At 40.9% G+C, this 17,472-nt stretch overlaps 1 protein-coding gene across 1 annotated transcript in view; it reads right to left on the bottom strand.

The window, feature by feature from the left end:
* Positions 1-17,472, bottom strand: part of rab26 (RAB26, member RAS oncogene family) — a 112,850-nt gene that overhangs the window by 53,189 nt on the left and 42,189 nt on the right. Inside the window, exons 3-4 of the mRNA XM_085465558.1 lie at positions 11,602-11,643; positions 5,342-5,408 (exon numbers count right to left, since the gene is read on the bottom strand). Coding sequence (XP_085321684.1) covers positions 5,342-5,408; positions 11,602-11,643 — 109 coding nt within the window. The remainder of the gene's footprint in view (positions 1-5,341; positions 5,409-11,601; positions 11,644-17,472) is intronic.

Raw genomic sequence — 17,472 nt, 5'->3', positions numbered from 1 at the left:
TTTTAAGGGACGGTTGGCAACCCTACCCCACAGTGATTCTACTTTAGAAACATGGACAGGCAGAAATGCAGATTGCGGCCTAACTGCTCAGTCATTTGTTATTGGTTGAAGTTCAGGATCTGCCTACTGGGTTGTAGTCAGCATTCACTTAGCTAACATCACTCTGGCTTCTTGGCTAGCGCTAGCATGCTATCTGTGCAGGTGCTTGCAAAGAGCCAAAGTTGTGTTAGCAGTATAATGCAGTTGTTTGTGTCCTGGATGGAGTTTGTACTCTACCATCACACTATAAAAATGTCCATAGCCAAGCTGCAGACTGCACCACTATTTACCTCCTCCTGCACATGAACAGAAATCAGCTGATTATACTGCTAGTGGAAGTGGTACTGATAAGCAGAATCATTAAGCTAGCAGACTAACAGTTCAAGGAATTGAACTACTGGGATTCAGGTCTCTAATTGCAGCACCTTCATTCTTTTCTTCTCAGTCATTCTGCTGTAGATTTGCTCCTGTGATCTAGTGACCCATCTACGCTTAGGATTGGGTTGTGTTATAGCCACGTGCTAAAAAAAAAAAAGGCTGATTTTCAAAAAAACCAAAAGATATTACACTTCAAAGGCAAATACATTTTGAGGTTACATTTTTTCTGTTCAAATATTTTCATTTCGTGGGTCATAAATAGAGAAAATTTACTTTAAAAGGGGTGAATATTAAACCCCGAACACAAAATGTCTTGCCAATGACCTAGTGGATATTAGGAGCTTAATTTTCTCCATGAGTACCAGTCATGATGTTGACAAGCAAGCCAGACATTGGTTTTTCCACCTCCTGCAGTATGTGCACATCACGCCTCTCCTTTTTGCATCCCACTTGGGAGTTAAGTCTCAAAACCCTCTAAAGTAGACCAATTAACTGAGACACTTATGCATTAAACAGCGATTTGCCTGTCACTTTTATGACTCCATTCAATTAATTATCACAGCATCCCTTTAAAGAATAATTAGTTCATCTCAAATAAGACCTCTGCTAGAAATACCAACAGCCTTTTGGGGCATCAGAATTCGAGAATAATCTGTTGAATAGCTGAAAATATATAGAAAAGGGAGAGGGGGGAGTTCCCAAACATTTGTATTTACAGTCATATCGGGGGGAAAAACAAAACAAAACTGGCACACGTGATATGCACATTGGGTTGATAAATGTAATAAAAGCAATTTACTTATTGATTGAGCTCAGTCAACAGAGACTTTAATAATACAATTTGAGTAACTGTAATGATGAGGGGTGACAGTGGCCCATAAGGTTTTGTGCCACTTAGAATGTTCTAGCATTGATTTTCTCTTTTTCAATATAAGTGAAATGCCTATGAGCTTTTTGAATGATTTTGTTCAGTGGATTGTGCTGGGTGATGTTCCACACAGCAATACTGAGTGATAGCAGGTCCTTGCTGGTCACTGGTATCAGTTGTTTTATGTTTGTTGACTTCCTGTCCAACTTAAATACTTGAGTTATTAAGCATACTCAAACTTCTACAAAGTGCAACTGACTTTGAATGCCTTACTTTTTCAGTTTTAAAAAAAACTGGTTGTACCTCCACTTCTTTGTATTATAAGTAGTAACATCAACAGACCCCAACGTTAACACCATCTACATTTACTTCCATAGTGTTGTCTTTTTTCTGTCATATTACGATGCATGTTGGTTTTGTTTTATACCTCTGTTAACACAAAAATCAATTCACATTGTCTCCAAAAACACACAAGACTGAAGTTTATGCAACTTAGAGGACAATAGTAATGTTAATGGTAATGATTTAATCATTTTCAAGACTTGTGACATTGGATTTAAGACCTTGGATGACACTGAAAGACTGAAAAGATTATTGCATTTTAGACAGAAACCTATGTGAATGGCAGCAATAATGATGGAGTGGAGCATTTCACTGAGATGTGCCATAACCCCGCTTCCTTACACCATGGGTAACAAAAGCAATGAAGGCCATTATAAGGAAATGAAGCAGCCAAAGCACCTCATTCAAAACAATACTGCCTGAACAACCCTTTCAATCATAAAGCACCCATTGGAGGCATCATCTCTAATGCAGCCATTACCTGTTCCTCTAAATCTATTAACTCAATTATTCTGTTTCACTGAGTTCATCGTGTTACTTCTATATGTGAGATATAAAAATGGGAAAGACTTTGGAAGAGTTTCATTTCGGGCTGAAAGGTCTCCCATTTGCTGACGTGGTATTTTGTTACAAAGTGACTGAGTACACCCAGTTAAAGGTAGTGATGGTGTTGTGTTTTAGTTGTGTTCGCTAAAGATGCCAGTTGCATTCAGTAACAGCATGCTAAGTGGCTAAAATGAAACCAGTCACTTCAAAATCGTGAGCTCTACTCTTCTTTTATTCTACTGTTTTAATTGTTTTGGGCCTGTGTTCAGATGCAATGAGGCGTTTTGTCATGCAGGAAATCTTCTGAGGAAAGTGCTACAGTGTTTCATTATAGTCTTTTACTCACACTGCTTTCTGCTTTGACGTTAATTGATTTTTGTCAGCTGCCTTTTGTGATGAAAGCTGGTTGTTTGCAATGTTAAATGGTTCTGACCGCTTTGCTCCTCTAGACATCTTGGTTTCCATTCTTGATTTGAGAAATGAATTTGTCTTTCCAAGCATCTTTCAATATATCACCCTGTCATGCTTGCATCAGCCCCCCCACACCACCCTGGTAGTATTTTATGTCTCAATACCTCCCTTTCCTTGCCTTCCTCCTCTTGTTTCTTGTCTCAACCACCAAGTCTGCTTTTCTTCTTTTTTTTTCTTTTTTAGTACCCTGTGGTTTCGCTCCATGCTGCGGAAATGACAAACTGTCAGTTCCACTGGGGGAGAAGGGGGTGAAAAAAAAGAGTCTGCGGCTGGTTTCTGGACCCAGCTGGACCTTCACGTCACCCTCTACACCAGATGGGCCTGGCAGATTGCACTGGGCTCACTCCAACCACCAGCTCATTTGTACTGATTGTCTGAATTTCTTTGCTCTCTGTTCATGGACACAATAAAAAGTGAGAGTGGGGCCAGAATTAAATAAGACAAACATCGATAGTTGTCTAGAGGGCATAGTAGTACTCTGAGACATGCTTCATTCCCCTCCAACAACTACTGAGCTGTCTTGGGCAAGTCATTGCCCAAGACACATTTAAAAACTAAAAAACTTTAAACTGTCTCCCAAAAAAATGTACAAAACTTTTCGCTGCTTCTTCTAAAGGTCCTCACAAACACTGAGTCCAAATAGCATTTAGGTAAAGTCATTAGCAAAGGGGCAACTTCTCCCAACTGTGAGTTATTGCTTAAATTAAACCAAAAATGAGTTAACGCAAATTAATCCGCATTGAAATTAAAACTTTTAATGCAGTTAACGCAGTTAGCGCATGCAGTTAAAATCAAGTAATCAGGATCAAGTAATTGCGATTAATCGCGATTAATTACAGACAACTGTGAATTTAATTAGTTTTGTTTTGTTTTTCATTTATTGACAGCACTATTAAATACAAATATAAAGTGCAACTGCCTGCTTTGTATGACTGGTTTCCATCTTTGCAGTCAAGTTTTCGTTGTTATCTTATTATACCAAGTGTGCCTTGTAAAGTATCACAAGGTTGGTTATGTGTCAGTCACCAACAAATACAAGCAGGAGGGGAGATGAGTTATGACTCATTGTGTGTTGTGTAGCGACACAACCAGCAGTGTGAAGTCTGTTGTCTGATCTGGCAAGCCGTGACATTTTCATGTAGACACTTTTCAGCATACTACCTTATGTGCACAATACAGCAGATGGCGGTGGAGCAGATCAGTGACAGAGAGCACGGGCTATAGTGAAGAGCTCCAAAGACATCGAATCAGTAACCAGTAATGAGCTTGACAGAGAGCATATGCACTCAGCTAATCATCCATGTAGAGATAAAAGAAAATAATAAAGAAGTATAAGCAGTGAAACTTTATCTTCCTTGACAGGACTGTGAGACTTTAACTGTAATTAAAATTGCAGATTTTAAACTACTGACTTAAATCTGTTTACTATTTCCACACTTTGGACTTCCTCACTTTTACCTGGCGGTGCTCAGAAATGGAAACGAGACCCCTGACTGTGGGATCTCTACATTTCAAAGTCTGAGTCACGAAAAACTGTCCATTAGTTCACAGTAGTAGACAGCTTTCGTGACGGCTGCATTTGGGCTGGATTCCCTCCCCTGGTCCTGTCTGTCAGAGCGAATGAGCTTTATTTAAAAGTCAGCAACAGACGGACAACTCAGAGGAGCTGGTTTGAGGTTCCCTTGGTGCCTTGTTAAAGATCAGTGAGGCTAAACTGTTGCACTGACAGATCAGAATGATGCTGGGCAACTGGCCATCATACACACACACACACACGTACTTATGTATAACACATGCAAACCTCATCAAAGCCAAGCGCACACCCATACATAACGGACACAATCGGGTACACGTTTTCAGCCACGTCCCATCATTTTGCTATTTTATATGCTGCTGAGCAGATTTCGCGTTTCAGTTAATGCCAGCAAGTGTGTGTGTGTGTGTGTGTGTGTGTGTGTGTGTGTGTGTGTGTGTTCGACTACACCTGCTCATTCAGGTTGGCCTGAGGCAAACTGTTATCAGTACTCAGCGGGGCTGTTCGAGATATAACTACTACACACACATACACCCTCACAAGCACATGTGGGAATAGCTCAGAGCTCCCCAATACCCCCCCCCCCCCCCCTCCGATTCCCCACTGTGTGAGAGGCAGGCTCATTTTCCCACCCAGTGGTTAGCCTCTCGCTTAAAAGAACCTGCACACAGCATTGAGCCTCTGGCAAATGCGTGTGCCCACACACACACACATGCACAAACTAAGAGTATTGTGATTTCATCACTTACCAATACTCAGCCAATACTTACAGAACCAAGACTCAGTGGCAAAGTGTATTAATTGTGTTAAAATGGCTTGCTTTTTGTACCAAGAAGTAAGGAAGTTCATGTCCCGGCAACGTGAGAAATACAGGTGGAAATGCGCACACACACACACACACACACACACACACACACACACACACACACACACACACACACACACACACAAAGCAACATGCATGTTTTTGCAATCTCAACAGGTATGAGGGAACAACAGGGAGCAGCGTGCCTGCTGGTGCCAGTAACACATTTGAAGAAAACAAAGGAAATGAAATGTCTGTCAGAACAGTCTGGCTGTGTCAGGAGAAAATAGAGAGTGGAGAGAAGGCATGTCAGTCACAACCAAAGAGGTTCTCACAAACACAAATTGAGGAATCCTACCGTGAGCATCACGATAGTAAGCGTGAGTGACACTCCGAAAACGCTCCTGACCAGCAGTGTCCCATATCTGAGAGAGAAGGGAGGAAGGAAGAGCAGGATGAACAGAACATCGGTTGGCATAGTGAACAACTAAATAGATAGATTAATAGCTTAGCAGTTTAGCAACTAAATTTAAAACAGCATCTTTATGTTAAGACAAATTCTGCATTGAGTCTGGAGGTTGGAATTTGTAGAACACAAAGCCAAAAGGCTAACTAAGCGATTACAAGCATGTGTGTATATATATATATATATATATATATATATATATATATATATATATATATATATATATATATATATATATATATATATATATATATATATATATATATATCCACATCATCCTCTTCATGCATGTTGTTTTACTCCAAGCTGTATAGGCTCGAAAGCCTACTACCAATTAAGCATATTAGGGGATGTGCATCTCTGTAATGAGAAGGGGTGTGGTCTAATGACATCAACACCCCATATCAGGTGTGCATAATTATTAGGCAACGTCCTTTCCTTTGGCAAAATGGGTCAAGAGAAGGACTTGACAGGCACAGAAAAGTCAAAAATAGTGAGATATCTTGCAGAGGGATGCAGCAGTCTCAAAATTGCAAAGCTTCTGAAGCGTGATCATCGAACAATCAAGCGTTTCATTCAAAATAGTCAACAGGGTCGCAAGAAGCGTGTGGAAAAACCAAGGCGCAAAATAACTGCCCATGAACTGAGAAAAGTCAAGCGTGCAGCTGCCAAGATGCCACTTGCCACCAGTTTGGCCATATTTCAGAGCTGCAACATCACTGGAGTGCCCAAAAGCACAAGGTGTGCAATACTCAGAGACATGGCCAAGGTAAGAAAGGCTGAAAGACGACCACCACTGAACAAGACACACAAGCTGAAACGTCAAGACTGGGCCAAGAAATATCTCAAGACTGGTTTTTCTAAGGTTTTATGGACTGATGAAATGAGAGTGAGTCTTGATGGGCCAGATGGATGGGCCCGTGGCTGGATTGGTAAAGGGCAGAGAGCTCCAGTCCGACTCAGACGCCAGCAAGGTGGAGGTGGAGTACTGGTTTGGGCTGGTATCATCAAAGATGAGCTTGTGGGGCCTTTTCGGGTTGAGGATGGAGTCAAGCTCAACTCCCAGTCCTACTGCCAGTTTCTGGAAGACACCTTCTTCAAGCAGTGGTACAGGAAGAAGTCTGCATCCTTCAAGAAAAACATGATTTTCATGCAGGACAATGCTCCATCACACGCGTCCAAGTCCTCCACAGCGTGGCTGCAAGAAAGGGTATAAAAGAAGAAAAACTAATGACATGGCCTCCTTGTTCACCTGATCTGAACCCCATTGAGAACCTGTGGTCCATCATCAAATGTGAGATTTACAAGGAGGGAAAACAGTACGCCTCTCTGAACAGTGTCTGGGAGGCTGTGGTTGCTGCTGCACGCAATGTTGATGGTGAACAGATCAAAACACTGACAGAATCCATGGATGGCAGGCTTTTGAGTGTCCTTGCAAAGAAAGGTGGCTATATTGGTCGCTGATTTGTTTTTGTTTTGTTTTTGAATGTCAGAAATGTATATTTGTGAATGTGGAGATGTTATATTGGTTTCACTGGTAAAAATCAATAATTGAAATGGGTATATATTTGTTTTTTGTTAAGTTGCCTAATAATTATGCACAGTAATAGTCACCTGCACACACAGATATCCCCCTAAAATAGCTCAAACTAAAAACAAACTAAAAACTACTTCCAAAAACATTCAGCTTTGATATTAATGAGTTTTTTGGGTTCATTGAGAACATGGTTGTTGTTCAATAATAACATTATTCCTCAAAAATACAACTTGCCTAATAATTCTGCACTCCCTGTATATATAGGGTAGGGAGCGGTTTGACCGGTAAATTGAGAGCTTCGCTTTTACACTCAGCTCCCTCTTCACCACGACGGACCGGTGCAGTGTCCGCCTCACTGCGGCCGCAGCACCAATCCGTCTGTCGATCTCAGGCTCCCTTCTCCCATCACTCGCGAACAAGACCCCGAGATACTTGAACTCCTCCACTTGGGGCAGGAACTCATCCCCGACCCGGAGTGGGCACTCCACCCTTTTCCGGCTGAGAACCATGGCCTCAGATTTGGAGGTGCTGATCCTCATTCCCGCTGCTTCACACTCGGCCGCGAACTGTTCCAGTGCGAGCTGGAGGCCTTCACCCGATGAAGCCAACAGAACCACATCATCCGTGAAAAGCAGAGATGAGATTCTGAGGCTACCGAAGTGAAAGCCCTCCACCACTTGGCTGCGCCTAGAAATCCTGTCCATTAAAATTATGAACAGAATCGGTGACAAAGGGCGGAGCCCATCACCCACCAGGAACGAGTCCGACTTATTGCCGGCAATGCGAACCAAGCGCTTGCAATGGTTGTATAGGGATAGTTTCCCAGGGAGGCTGAGAAGTGTGATCCCCCTGTAGTTGGAACACACCCTCTGGTCCCCCTTCTTAAAGATGGGGACCACCACCCCGGTCTGCCAGTCCGGGGATACTGCCCCTGATCTCCACGCAACATTGTAGAGGCGTGTCAACCAGGACAGCCCTACAACGTCCAGAGCCTTCAGGAACTCGGGGCGGACCTCATCCACACCAGGGGCTCTGCCACCAAGGAGTTGTTTAACTGCCTGTGGCGGAGGTGTGGTCCCGGGCGCGGCTGCAGGGGAGGAGTGGTGCAGTGAGCTCAACGGGGCGGTGCTGGAGACGCAGGTGAGAACAGCTGATGGCGTTTGGACTAATGATGGTTTCCTTCCCCTTTTATAGTGAGACGGGAGAGGAGCGGAGGAGAGGCTAGAAATCAGCTGAGACCGGAGCTGTCAGACTGTGGACTATCATGATAAATGAAAACTAGAAATAAACGTGGCATCTGGCGACAAACAACTGTGCGTGTGTGAAGTGCATTTCACACTGCCTCAGTGACCAGAGGTCGGGTCATCACCCTCATCCCCAGACTCTGCGTCCTCCTCAGAAGACGTGTCAGTGGGATTAAGGAGGTCCTCGAAGTATTCCTTCCACCGCCTGACAATTTTCTCAGTCGAAGTCAGCAGCGCTCCGCCAGCACTATACACAGTGCAGGTAGAGCACCGCTTTCCCCTCCTGAGATGCCTGACGGTTTGCCAGAATCTCTTCGGGGCAGTCCGAAAGTCTTTTTCCATGGCCTCTCCGAACTACTCCCACACCCGAGTTTTTGCTTCAGCCACTGCCCGAGCCACATTCCGCTTGGCCTGTCGGTACCTATCAGCTGCCTCCGAAGTCCCACAGGCTAACCAAGCCCGATAGGACTCCCTCTTCAGCCTGGTGGCTCCCTTCACCTCTGATGTCCACCATTTGGTTCGGGGATTACCACCACGACAGTCACCAACCGGCTTGCGGCTGCAGCTCAATGCAGCAGCTTCGGCAATGGAGATGCTGAACATGGTCCATTCAGACTCAATGTCCCCAGTCTCCCTTGGAATGCTGTTGAAACTCTGCCGGAGGTGTGTGTTGAAGATCTCACAGACTAGGGCCTCCGCTAGGCATTCCCAGCACACCCTCACTATGCATTTAGGTGCACCAGGTCTGTCCAGCGTCCTCCCCCGCCACCTGATCCAACTCACTACCAGGTGGTGATCAGGTGACAGCTCAGCCCCTCTCTTTACCCGAGTGTCCAGAACATATGGTCGCAGGTCTGGTGATATGATTACAAAATCGATCATCGACCTGCGGCCTAGAGCATCCTCGTGCCACGTGCACTTATGGACACTCTTATGTTCGAACAAGGTGTTCGTTATGGCCAAATTGTGATTTGCACAGAAGTCCAATAACAAAGCACCGCTCAGGTTCAGATCAGGGGGGCCGTTCTTCCCAATCACGCCCCTCCAGGTCTCGCTGTCGTAAAACAATAAAAAACAGACTAGGAAAAAATGGCATCTGTGGAAGAGAAGGACACAATTACGAATGACCAAAAAGAACAAATTCTCTTCTCGCATTTGACAAAAAAACTCTTCATGATTCCCAAGATGTGAAAATATTCTGTGAACTGATGAGACAAAAGTTTTGGAAAGTTTGCAGAATATCTTCCATGAGAATGTCTGGCCATTCATTTGTGTCCTTAAGCTCAAACACATTTGGGTTATGCAGCAGAACAATTACCCAAAACACACCAGCAAGTCTAAATGGCTCAGACAAATAAAATGAAGGTTTTAGAGTAGCCTAATCAAAGTTTCACAGGAAATCCAGTCCTTTCTAAGCTCCAGCCTTTTGTTAATGTATTAAATTTATTTTGCACTAGAAAAATTCTACACACACCTCATAATGACGAAGTGAAAAACGTTTGGTTGAACTTCTTGCATATTTAATTTTTGAGTTGAAGAGACATCCGACACACGATCAGTGGAAACAGGATCTTATATACACATTACATTTTTGGTTTTTATTTTTAATACATTTGTAAGAATTTAAAATGAATGTAATCTATTTTGGACTAAGGCTGTAACAAAACAGAATGTGGAACAAGTAAAGATGCAGATGCCCTGTATATTCAGGTTTCTACTGAACGTAACATAGTCACAGTCCACTGACTCAAGTTTTATAGAGGATGCTGTTTATCAAATTTAACTCCTCTGAACATTACCATTCTTGCCTTGTACTGACGAAATCATTAACGGCCTTCACTCTTTAATGTTATCCCATATTTCTCCTTTTCTGGTACCTGCTGTTGTAACTTGTGTTATCACTCACCAAAACAGCTTGGACTTTCTTGAATGAATCTCCAGCATGTGATTAATTGGTTTTGCTCTCACCTTTATACTTCTTTAATTTTCCTCTCCCTTCATTTTAATCTTTTCAATTCCATTTACTCCATTCAGTCAATTTTAACTAATGAGAAAAACCAACTAATATAGATCAAACATTTTAGATATGTCTCTACAGGTGATCCAGTCATCATCGGAGACATGTCAAATCAAGAACATGAGCCAAAGTAGAACCGAATATGCTAAAATGACTCCTATGATAAAACATCCTAGTGCAGATAAGGATGTTTTATCATAGGTGAGTGCGTTATAATGAAAGTAGTCTACAGCGAGTCAGAAGTGGATGTTTTACTGCTTTCTGCTATACACGTGTAAGGATAATTGAGTTCTTGTACCTACAAGACCCAATGTTAATATTAAATGAGCTTGAAAGTTGTACAGTTATTGCTTATCAGCACAGACTGACTCAGACTAATTGCAACATGCTGGCAATCTGTCTGCATTTATAAATCAAACATTAGTTGCAAATCTTTGTAAGTCTGTCTGAGAGCGATTGCAGTCAGTCCCAGTTAGGCAACCTGTGCAATCATCTTACAATCAAAAACACTTTTCCCGAGGTTTGTGGTCTTACACATTAAACCTGTGGGCGACCAGTTGGTGCAACTACCAAGCTACCAATGCAAAAACATTCAGAGCAGTTAATGGATAACCAGCAACTTTTCTTAGTTTCATGGAGGCTATCATCCTGTTTTTACCCGTGTGTGACTCAACCATAAAACAATATTACAGGATTTTTGAAAAGTTTTAAAGATTTGACTGAATGACTTGATTTTTTTTTACTGCCATAAACATTTTGGTAATAGTGCAGCTTAAACTCAGCAGTCACATTTCCACTTATGCTATAATGTAATTAGTCTAAAGATACGTAAAGTTTCATTAAACTAATTCATGAAGTATCACCTGAAATATGCCATCTGACAGACAGACAGATGGATGGACGTGGATGGATTAAAGATGAGAAAGATAAAGAGAGAGAGCGTTAGCATTGTGTAATTGAGGTGCAAAAAACCATCAGACAGTAGCTAATGCGGTTTTGGAACGGCCAAGAGTCATTGGTCTCTCTGCCTGTCTGTGTCTTTTGTTGATAACTTCCAGGCTTGATAATCTGATGGAAAGTCTGCAATTCCCTCTTGTGTCTTCAGTCAGGCAGAACGGCAGGCTAATTGACTGATAGAGATTAACTAAGGCCCCATTAAGTCATCATTTGCACTTTTTGCCCCTCCCACAGCAGGAAATGAAGATGTATGGGAGACGTATTTTACACCATGGATAATAGTTGCTGGAGATTTATTATTAAAAAAATGACCCACACGTACGTTTGGACAGGAATGGGGGAAGAAAAAGAAGATTTTATCGTTTTAAAGACAGATATTGTGGATTAGGATTCTTACCTGCAGTTTGACCTTCACAGCATCAATGGTCATAACTTTATTCTGAAAGACAAAAGAGAAAAATGATAAATGCTAAAACACAGCTGTAGACAGAAAGCCAGAAAGCCAGGTAACAAGAGAAAGGGGAAAAAAGTCAAACAGTGATAAGAACTTTTGCTACAAGCGCATAGAAAAAGAATACAGAGGCATCAGAGTGAGACTAAATGATGCTTTCAGGTACTGCTGAAGGAATTTGTTTGATTCCCAGAAGAAGAGCTTAGAAAGTAAGACAAGCTATGCATGCAGAGGCTGATGTATTACAGTCGGCTTATTGTGACCACAGTTGTTGTAATAAGGGCTTGGCCTCTGCCGTAAGGCTCTCTTTTATCACTGTGATATTGCCAGCACACTGTACTATCTATAGCTCTATGCATGTACACCTTTTGTTATGATGAAGCCTTTTGTTTCAGGGAGTTGCATCATTTACCTGCATGACGACTGTCAAAGCACATACGCAAACACACATTCGAAGGCGTCTCAGTACTTCTGCCATGTCACGTTATGCGGAAAGTGTTAATGGTCAGTGATGACAGCCACTCCTGCATTATGTTCTGCAGTTCTTTTAGTGTAAACAGGGAACTTTTCCATCAATGCAGGGAGTGTGATAATACTGGCAATGCACACACCTCTTTGGTTGGGACACAACAGGAATCTCAGCAACCGTTTCCACTCTTTCAAGCAGATACAGGTAAAAAAAAAAAAAAATACATCAGGGAAGCCAATTTCCACTTGGTTCAAACCCCTTAAAAACCTGTTTTGCTCTGCATTTTTATAATGTCTTGCCACCCCAGTGCAAATATGATCTTTGACACATCACCGTCCACTTTGTACTTGATGGGATGTCGCTGCAACACATGAGCTTTGATGTTGTTCTCCTTCGCTCTAGTCTTGGCAGTTGCTTGCCCTACACCCAAACGCTGAGGGTACAGGGACTCCATAAACTATTCCTTTGTTGATGAGCCCAAATAATTTGGTATTCTGTGGCATGCTTTGTGCTCTCTGTGGGGTGAAACCACCAAGAGTTCTGCAGCTGGATAAGCAGTATCAGTTGCTTTGTAGCAAAAACAAAAATCCAACAAAAACAAGTGCTTTCTGAAAGGAAAGATGATGGGTATAAAAACTTTGAGTTCTTTCTAGTTCGTAGAGTTGTCACAAGGGAAATAAACTCAGGAGCAAAAATGGGCTGAATTAATGATGTTTATTGGCTTGCTCAAGGTCAATATTGGAAACCAGACATGCCTGTAGAAACATATCCTGCCTACTAAAGTTCGTCTTTAAATAACACTACTAATATGTACCAGGAAATAAGTGGCAGTTTTGCTCAAATGAAAATATGACGAAGATGCTTCAGATACTCCAGATTTCGAAATACATCCAATCTAAAACCTTGCTGGAGATGTGAATAAAACCAAAGCCTCCGGTCTAATTTTATGTTCCATAGGTCTGGCACTCATGGACTGATGTAAGACAATCAATATGTCTGAACAAGAAGTTTCAAATCTTTGCAAACGACCTATTTTTGGCTCAATGCCGAACTCTGGGATTCTAACTGTCTTCTTGAGAAAATAATTATTTTGGCTCTTGCGACGGCTTAATCTACACTGCTGAAACACTGGAAGAAGCAACGTCTGGACCTTTAAAAACAATCTACAAAACAGTGCAGTTGTACATTTCTTGAAAAAGCTTAGTCAATACATTGTTGTGTGAGGTCTTTCACAAACTCTTCTCTGTCTCTTCTATAACTTAGTCATTCTATATTTCAGTGTACAAAGGTGCCTATTCTTAGCGCAAATGTGTCCCTGCAAAAGTGCAACAACATTAAGCTTTCATATTTTGCATATTTATTTTTGATTGATTCATCTGTACCTTATCACATTTCATAATAAAAATAGCACCTTCTCAGAAACTGTTGTAAGTTGCAGGTCAAGTCATGGTTACCCACAGAAAGATGCCAATTTACTGCAGAAAGCAGGCTTACTAACACTTAAAGAATCAGCTGGAAGCTGTATACCAGTGGCTGTAAACAGATAAAAATTCCTATAGACCTTCTACAAAAATATGTTCAATGATTTTATAGTATGTATTGTATGTAGTAGTCTCCAGCAGTGAGTCCATGGTGAAACCTGCATTTTTAAAAATAACCATATATCTATTTAGTTTAAAGTCTTACGAAATATAGTATGATAATTTGTATTCAATTTCAATTTAGATTAATATAGATGATAGATTGGTGTGTGAATTAGGGTTTTGCTGAGTTATGAATGATAAATAAGTGTCTTCAGAGCCCCTCAAGTTCAGTTTCCAAAAACTCAACATTAAACAGTCAACAGAAGGAAAACAATGCAGTATTATAAAAAAAGGATACACAATGTAAAGATATAGTACATGATATACAGTTCTTAACCACAGCTGTTCATGTTTATCATTGCACAGATAATTTTTCTATTAAAGTTTTAAAACACGAAGAGGTGAACCTATACATGTTTTATAAGTCTTTGTCCAATTCCAAACTAGCTAGCCTATGTAGCAAGCTAGCTAGCTAGCCACTAGCAGCTAACTGAATAGCTCGCTTATCATAAACTGAATTTCTAACCACCTCGTGTTGCCTAGTTATGTACTTGTGGGTAGCTAAACTGTAGGTTGTTAACTAGTTAGCTATCTACAGCTGATAAACAGCAGATCTTATTTCAAACAAATGTTGATAGCAGAAAAAAATAAGAAGCCTGATTAACCCCAGTCTGAAATCAAAGACTTGTCAAAAATAATTAAGACTTTTTAAAAGGAAATGTCTCACTTTTTTACTGTATAATCGATATTTGCAAAAGGACATTAACAAAAACAACAACCACACAAAGAACTATGTCAAAAAATATGAGTATGATGCAAAAATTTAACTGAATATTTCTGCAAGCCTGCCCTTCAGCATAGAAATAGAAACTTTTTCTAAGGGTTCTGCAAACCCACAGGTTGTGGCATGTACTGTAAATCTGTTGACCTTTCCATTTCCATTTTGATGGATGGATGTGTGTGAATGTTTAAGAGCCAACACATGAGCAGGAGGCACAAAGGACAACCTAGCTTTTTGCTTTCAGCAGCCAGGACCACTCTAAGAAAAATGAAAAAATTGAACAGGTTAGTTTGACCAAAAGTGAAAAAAACAACATCAGAATCACAGTCAGAGACCTAAAGGGGAATCTTTTGAGTCACAAGTGAAACAAGAAAGGAACTGCTGAATTGTGTGATCTGCTGCTCCACTTTTAGCTGCTGAAAAATTGAAGTTATGATTGCTTTCCACCTGCGGATGAAAAAGCCCTTTTCACTGAGGTGGCATCTCCTGACTCTCAATCACAACTAACAACTGTGGGCAGACTGCCACATCAGACAGCAAGGAAACTGATTTTTAAGGAAAGAAAGCTGCAAAATACAAGAGGGCCAGTGGTTTCATAAGTTAAAGCATATACCTAAGTAACACACACAAAATCAAGGCTCCTAATAGAACCTAATATTTTCTGAGTAGGTCAAAGCTGATTAGTGAATTCGTCTGAGAGCCACAAATCACAGGCTGGCATGTGTGTAGGCAGTCGCATCCACGGTGCATAAATGAATATAAGCTAATTACAAGAGCAAATAATGCATAAATATTTGGTCACTCTACTTAATGTTGCATAACTAACTTTTAATTTGCATACTGATCTCTGCTTTGCAGTTAAACTGTAGACACAGAAACTGTGTTTTGGGGTTTGAAGCCTTGAGCAATTGACCCATTCACTAACAGTATTCTTCCCCTCATTCTTAATGCATTTCATCCATATTACATGGGATATTGTGAGTTGGAGTTAGTTTACTTTACAAATGGAAACCACTTACTAGCTCCTACGCCTCATTTTGACTGCATTAAAGGGCATTTATGGCTGGAAAGAATAGTTGCTCAAGGGCAGCCTCTGGAAGCAAACAGTGAGGTTATGGAATGCAGAACTGTTTATGCACACAGAAGCTTCTTCCAGTGCTGAGTTGTTCTAGCAAAATATAGCAGCTTGTAACTAATAACTGATCTAATTCATTGTCAGTGGCTGCAAATAAGCACAATGATATTTGAGTGTTTTGTTACAAAGGTAACATCACTTCCTGTCCGAAATGTGGGTAGAGGTTTTTAGATCACTCAAAACTAAAACCAAAGCCATCAGAGTAGTATTGACATATGGGGCATAACCTGTTCAGTTTTTCTATAAGCCGAAATAGAGCTAGCATCTAGCAGGAATCACGTGTTCGTGCATATTCCTGGTGGATTATTTTGGGACATGAAAGCTGTATTACTACTGGTTACGTTGTCATGGTAAATTGTAAACGGACTGGTTCTACTTTACTTGAGCACTCAAGGTGCTTTCATACACATTCACATAAGCACTTTTTCACCTAAGTGCTTTCTATCGAATATTCACACGCATTCACACCCCAACACCAACTTGGGGTTTATATTCTGGCATGCAGAATGGAGAATCAAGGGATTGAACCACCAACATTCCAATTAGCAGATGGCCAGCTGAGCTATAGAAGAACCCAAAGAAAAGGACTGCACGAGATTTAAAAAAAAAAAAAAATTGCTACATTAACTTTCCAGTTGTTAGACAAACTCACACCCATCTGTGTGGTGTTTTGCTTTAAAACCCTTCTTACAGTTCAGTTCATTTTTACTGAACTTACCACAACTTATTGCAAATCTGTTTTAGATCCCAACACTGACTTAGTGGTGCAAAGGCAGATGCTTAGATTCCCCACCACCAAAACACTATATGGTCATGACCAAAGGTCAAAAACTAGAACATGAATACTTTTTAGCAACAGGGCTGGGATACAGGAACTCACACTGCAATACTCAAAAAACAACTCAATATGTCCATGTCACTATCTGACAGGCTCAATATGTCCACTGTTGAGAACAGCTATCAATCACCAATGATAACAATCTGGTGCTGTCCATCACTGACTGACATTCAATGTCGAGTCTGGCCGACAATTAAAAGTGTAACACTCACCTTAGCACGTATCAAAGACTTTACGAGTCCTTCTGTGTTTATCCTAGCCCACAGACTCCAGATAAAAGACGAGTTAATAGCGACTGCAGTGTTACCAGGCAACGTTTCACCTCTGCTATCGTTTTTTTTGAAAAGCTGACGGGCCAAGAGTCGTTTACCAAACTTTATCATACCTTTAGACTCTAATGTCGATCATAATAAAATGAACATTATGCTTTAGCCAAAGAAAATATAAAACTTGGGGCTGACAATAATAATAAAGTCATTACGTTTATCAAGATGTCAAGTGGCAACATCTCCATTAATATATTTTCAGCTCAAATTCAATCCAGAATAGACATCACCTGTCACGTATTTACAGAACAGAGGTTTTTCACTCTATCTGCCAAAATAGACACTGACCTCCAGAGACAGAACATTATCAAATATGGATTATGATGAGTAAACCAGAGGCTCAATTTGATAACAAATAATGCAAATGTAGAAAAACCGACTTTAACTTTAAAGAACAATTTGACCCAATTCAAAGCTAAGAAAACTCTAAGACTGCCCACCATGACTGGTACATACAACCCACCTTATCTCACTGTACTATTTCGGTTTCTTAGTTCCTGTGTTTAATATGAAATTGTTTTATTCTCAGATTAAAGAAGACAACAAAATGATCCCATAAATTTCTCTACACCCTGGTTTTGTTTTCAATAAACTAACAAATCTAATCTAAGTTTGCTATAAACATTATGTTTGTTGAACTACTTTTACACTTAATTCCACCACCTAGGTGAACAGATATCCACCC

The sequence above is a fragment of the Copadichromis virginalis genome, linkage group LG8 (genome assembly GCF_057382275.1).
Source record: "Copadichromis virginalis isolate Kocher_CV1m ecotype Utaka linkage group LG8, C_Virginalis_male_GT1.1, whole genome shotgun sequence".
In the NCBI taxonomy this organism is placed as follows: Eukaryota; Metazoa; Chordata; class Actinopteri; order Cichliformes; family Cichlidae; genus Copadichromis; species Copadichromis virginalis.
This window is presented reverse-complemented; position numbering and strand designations above follow the sequence as displayed.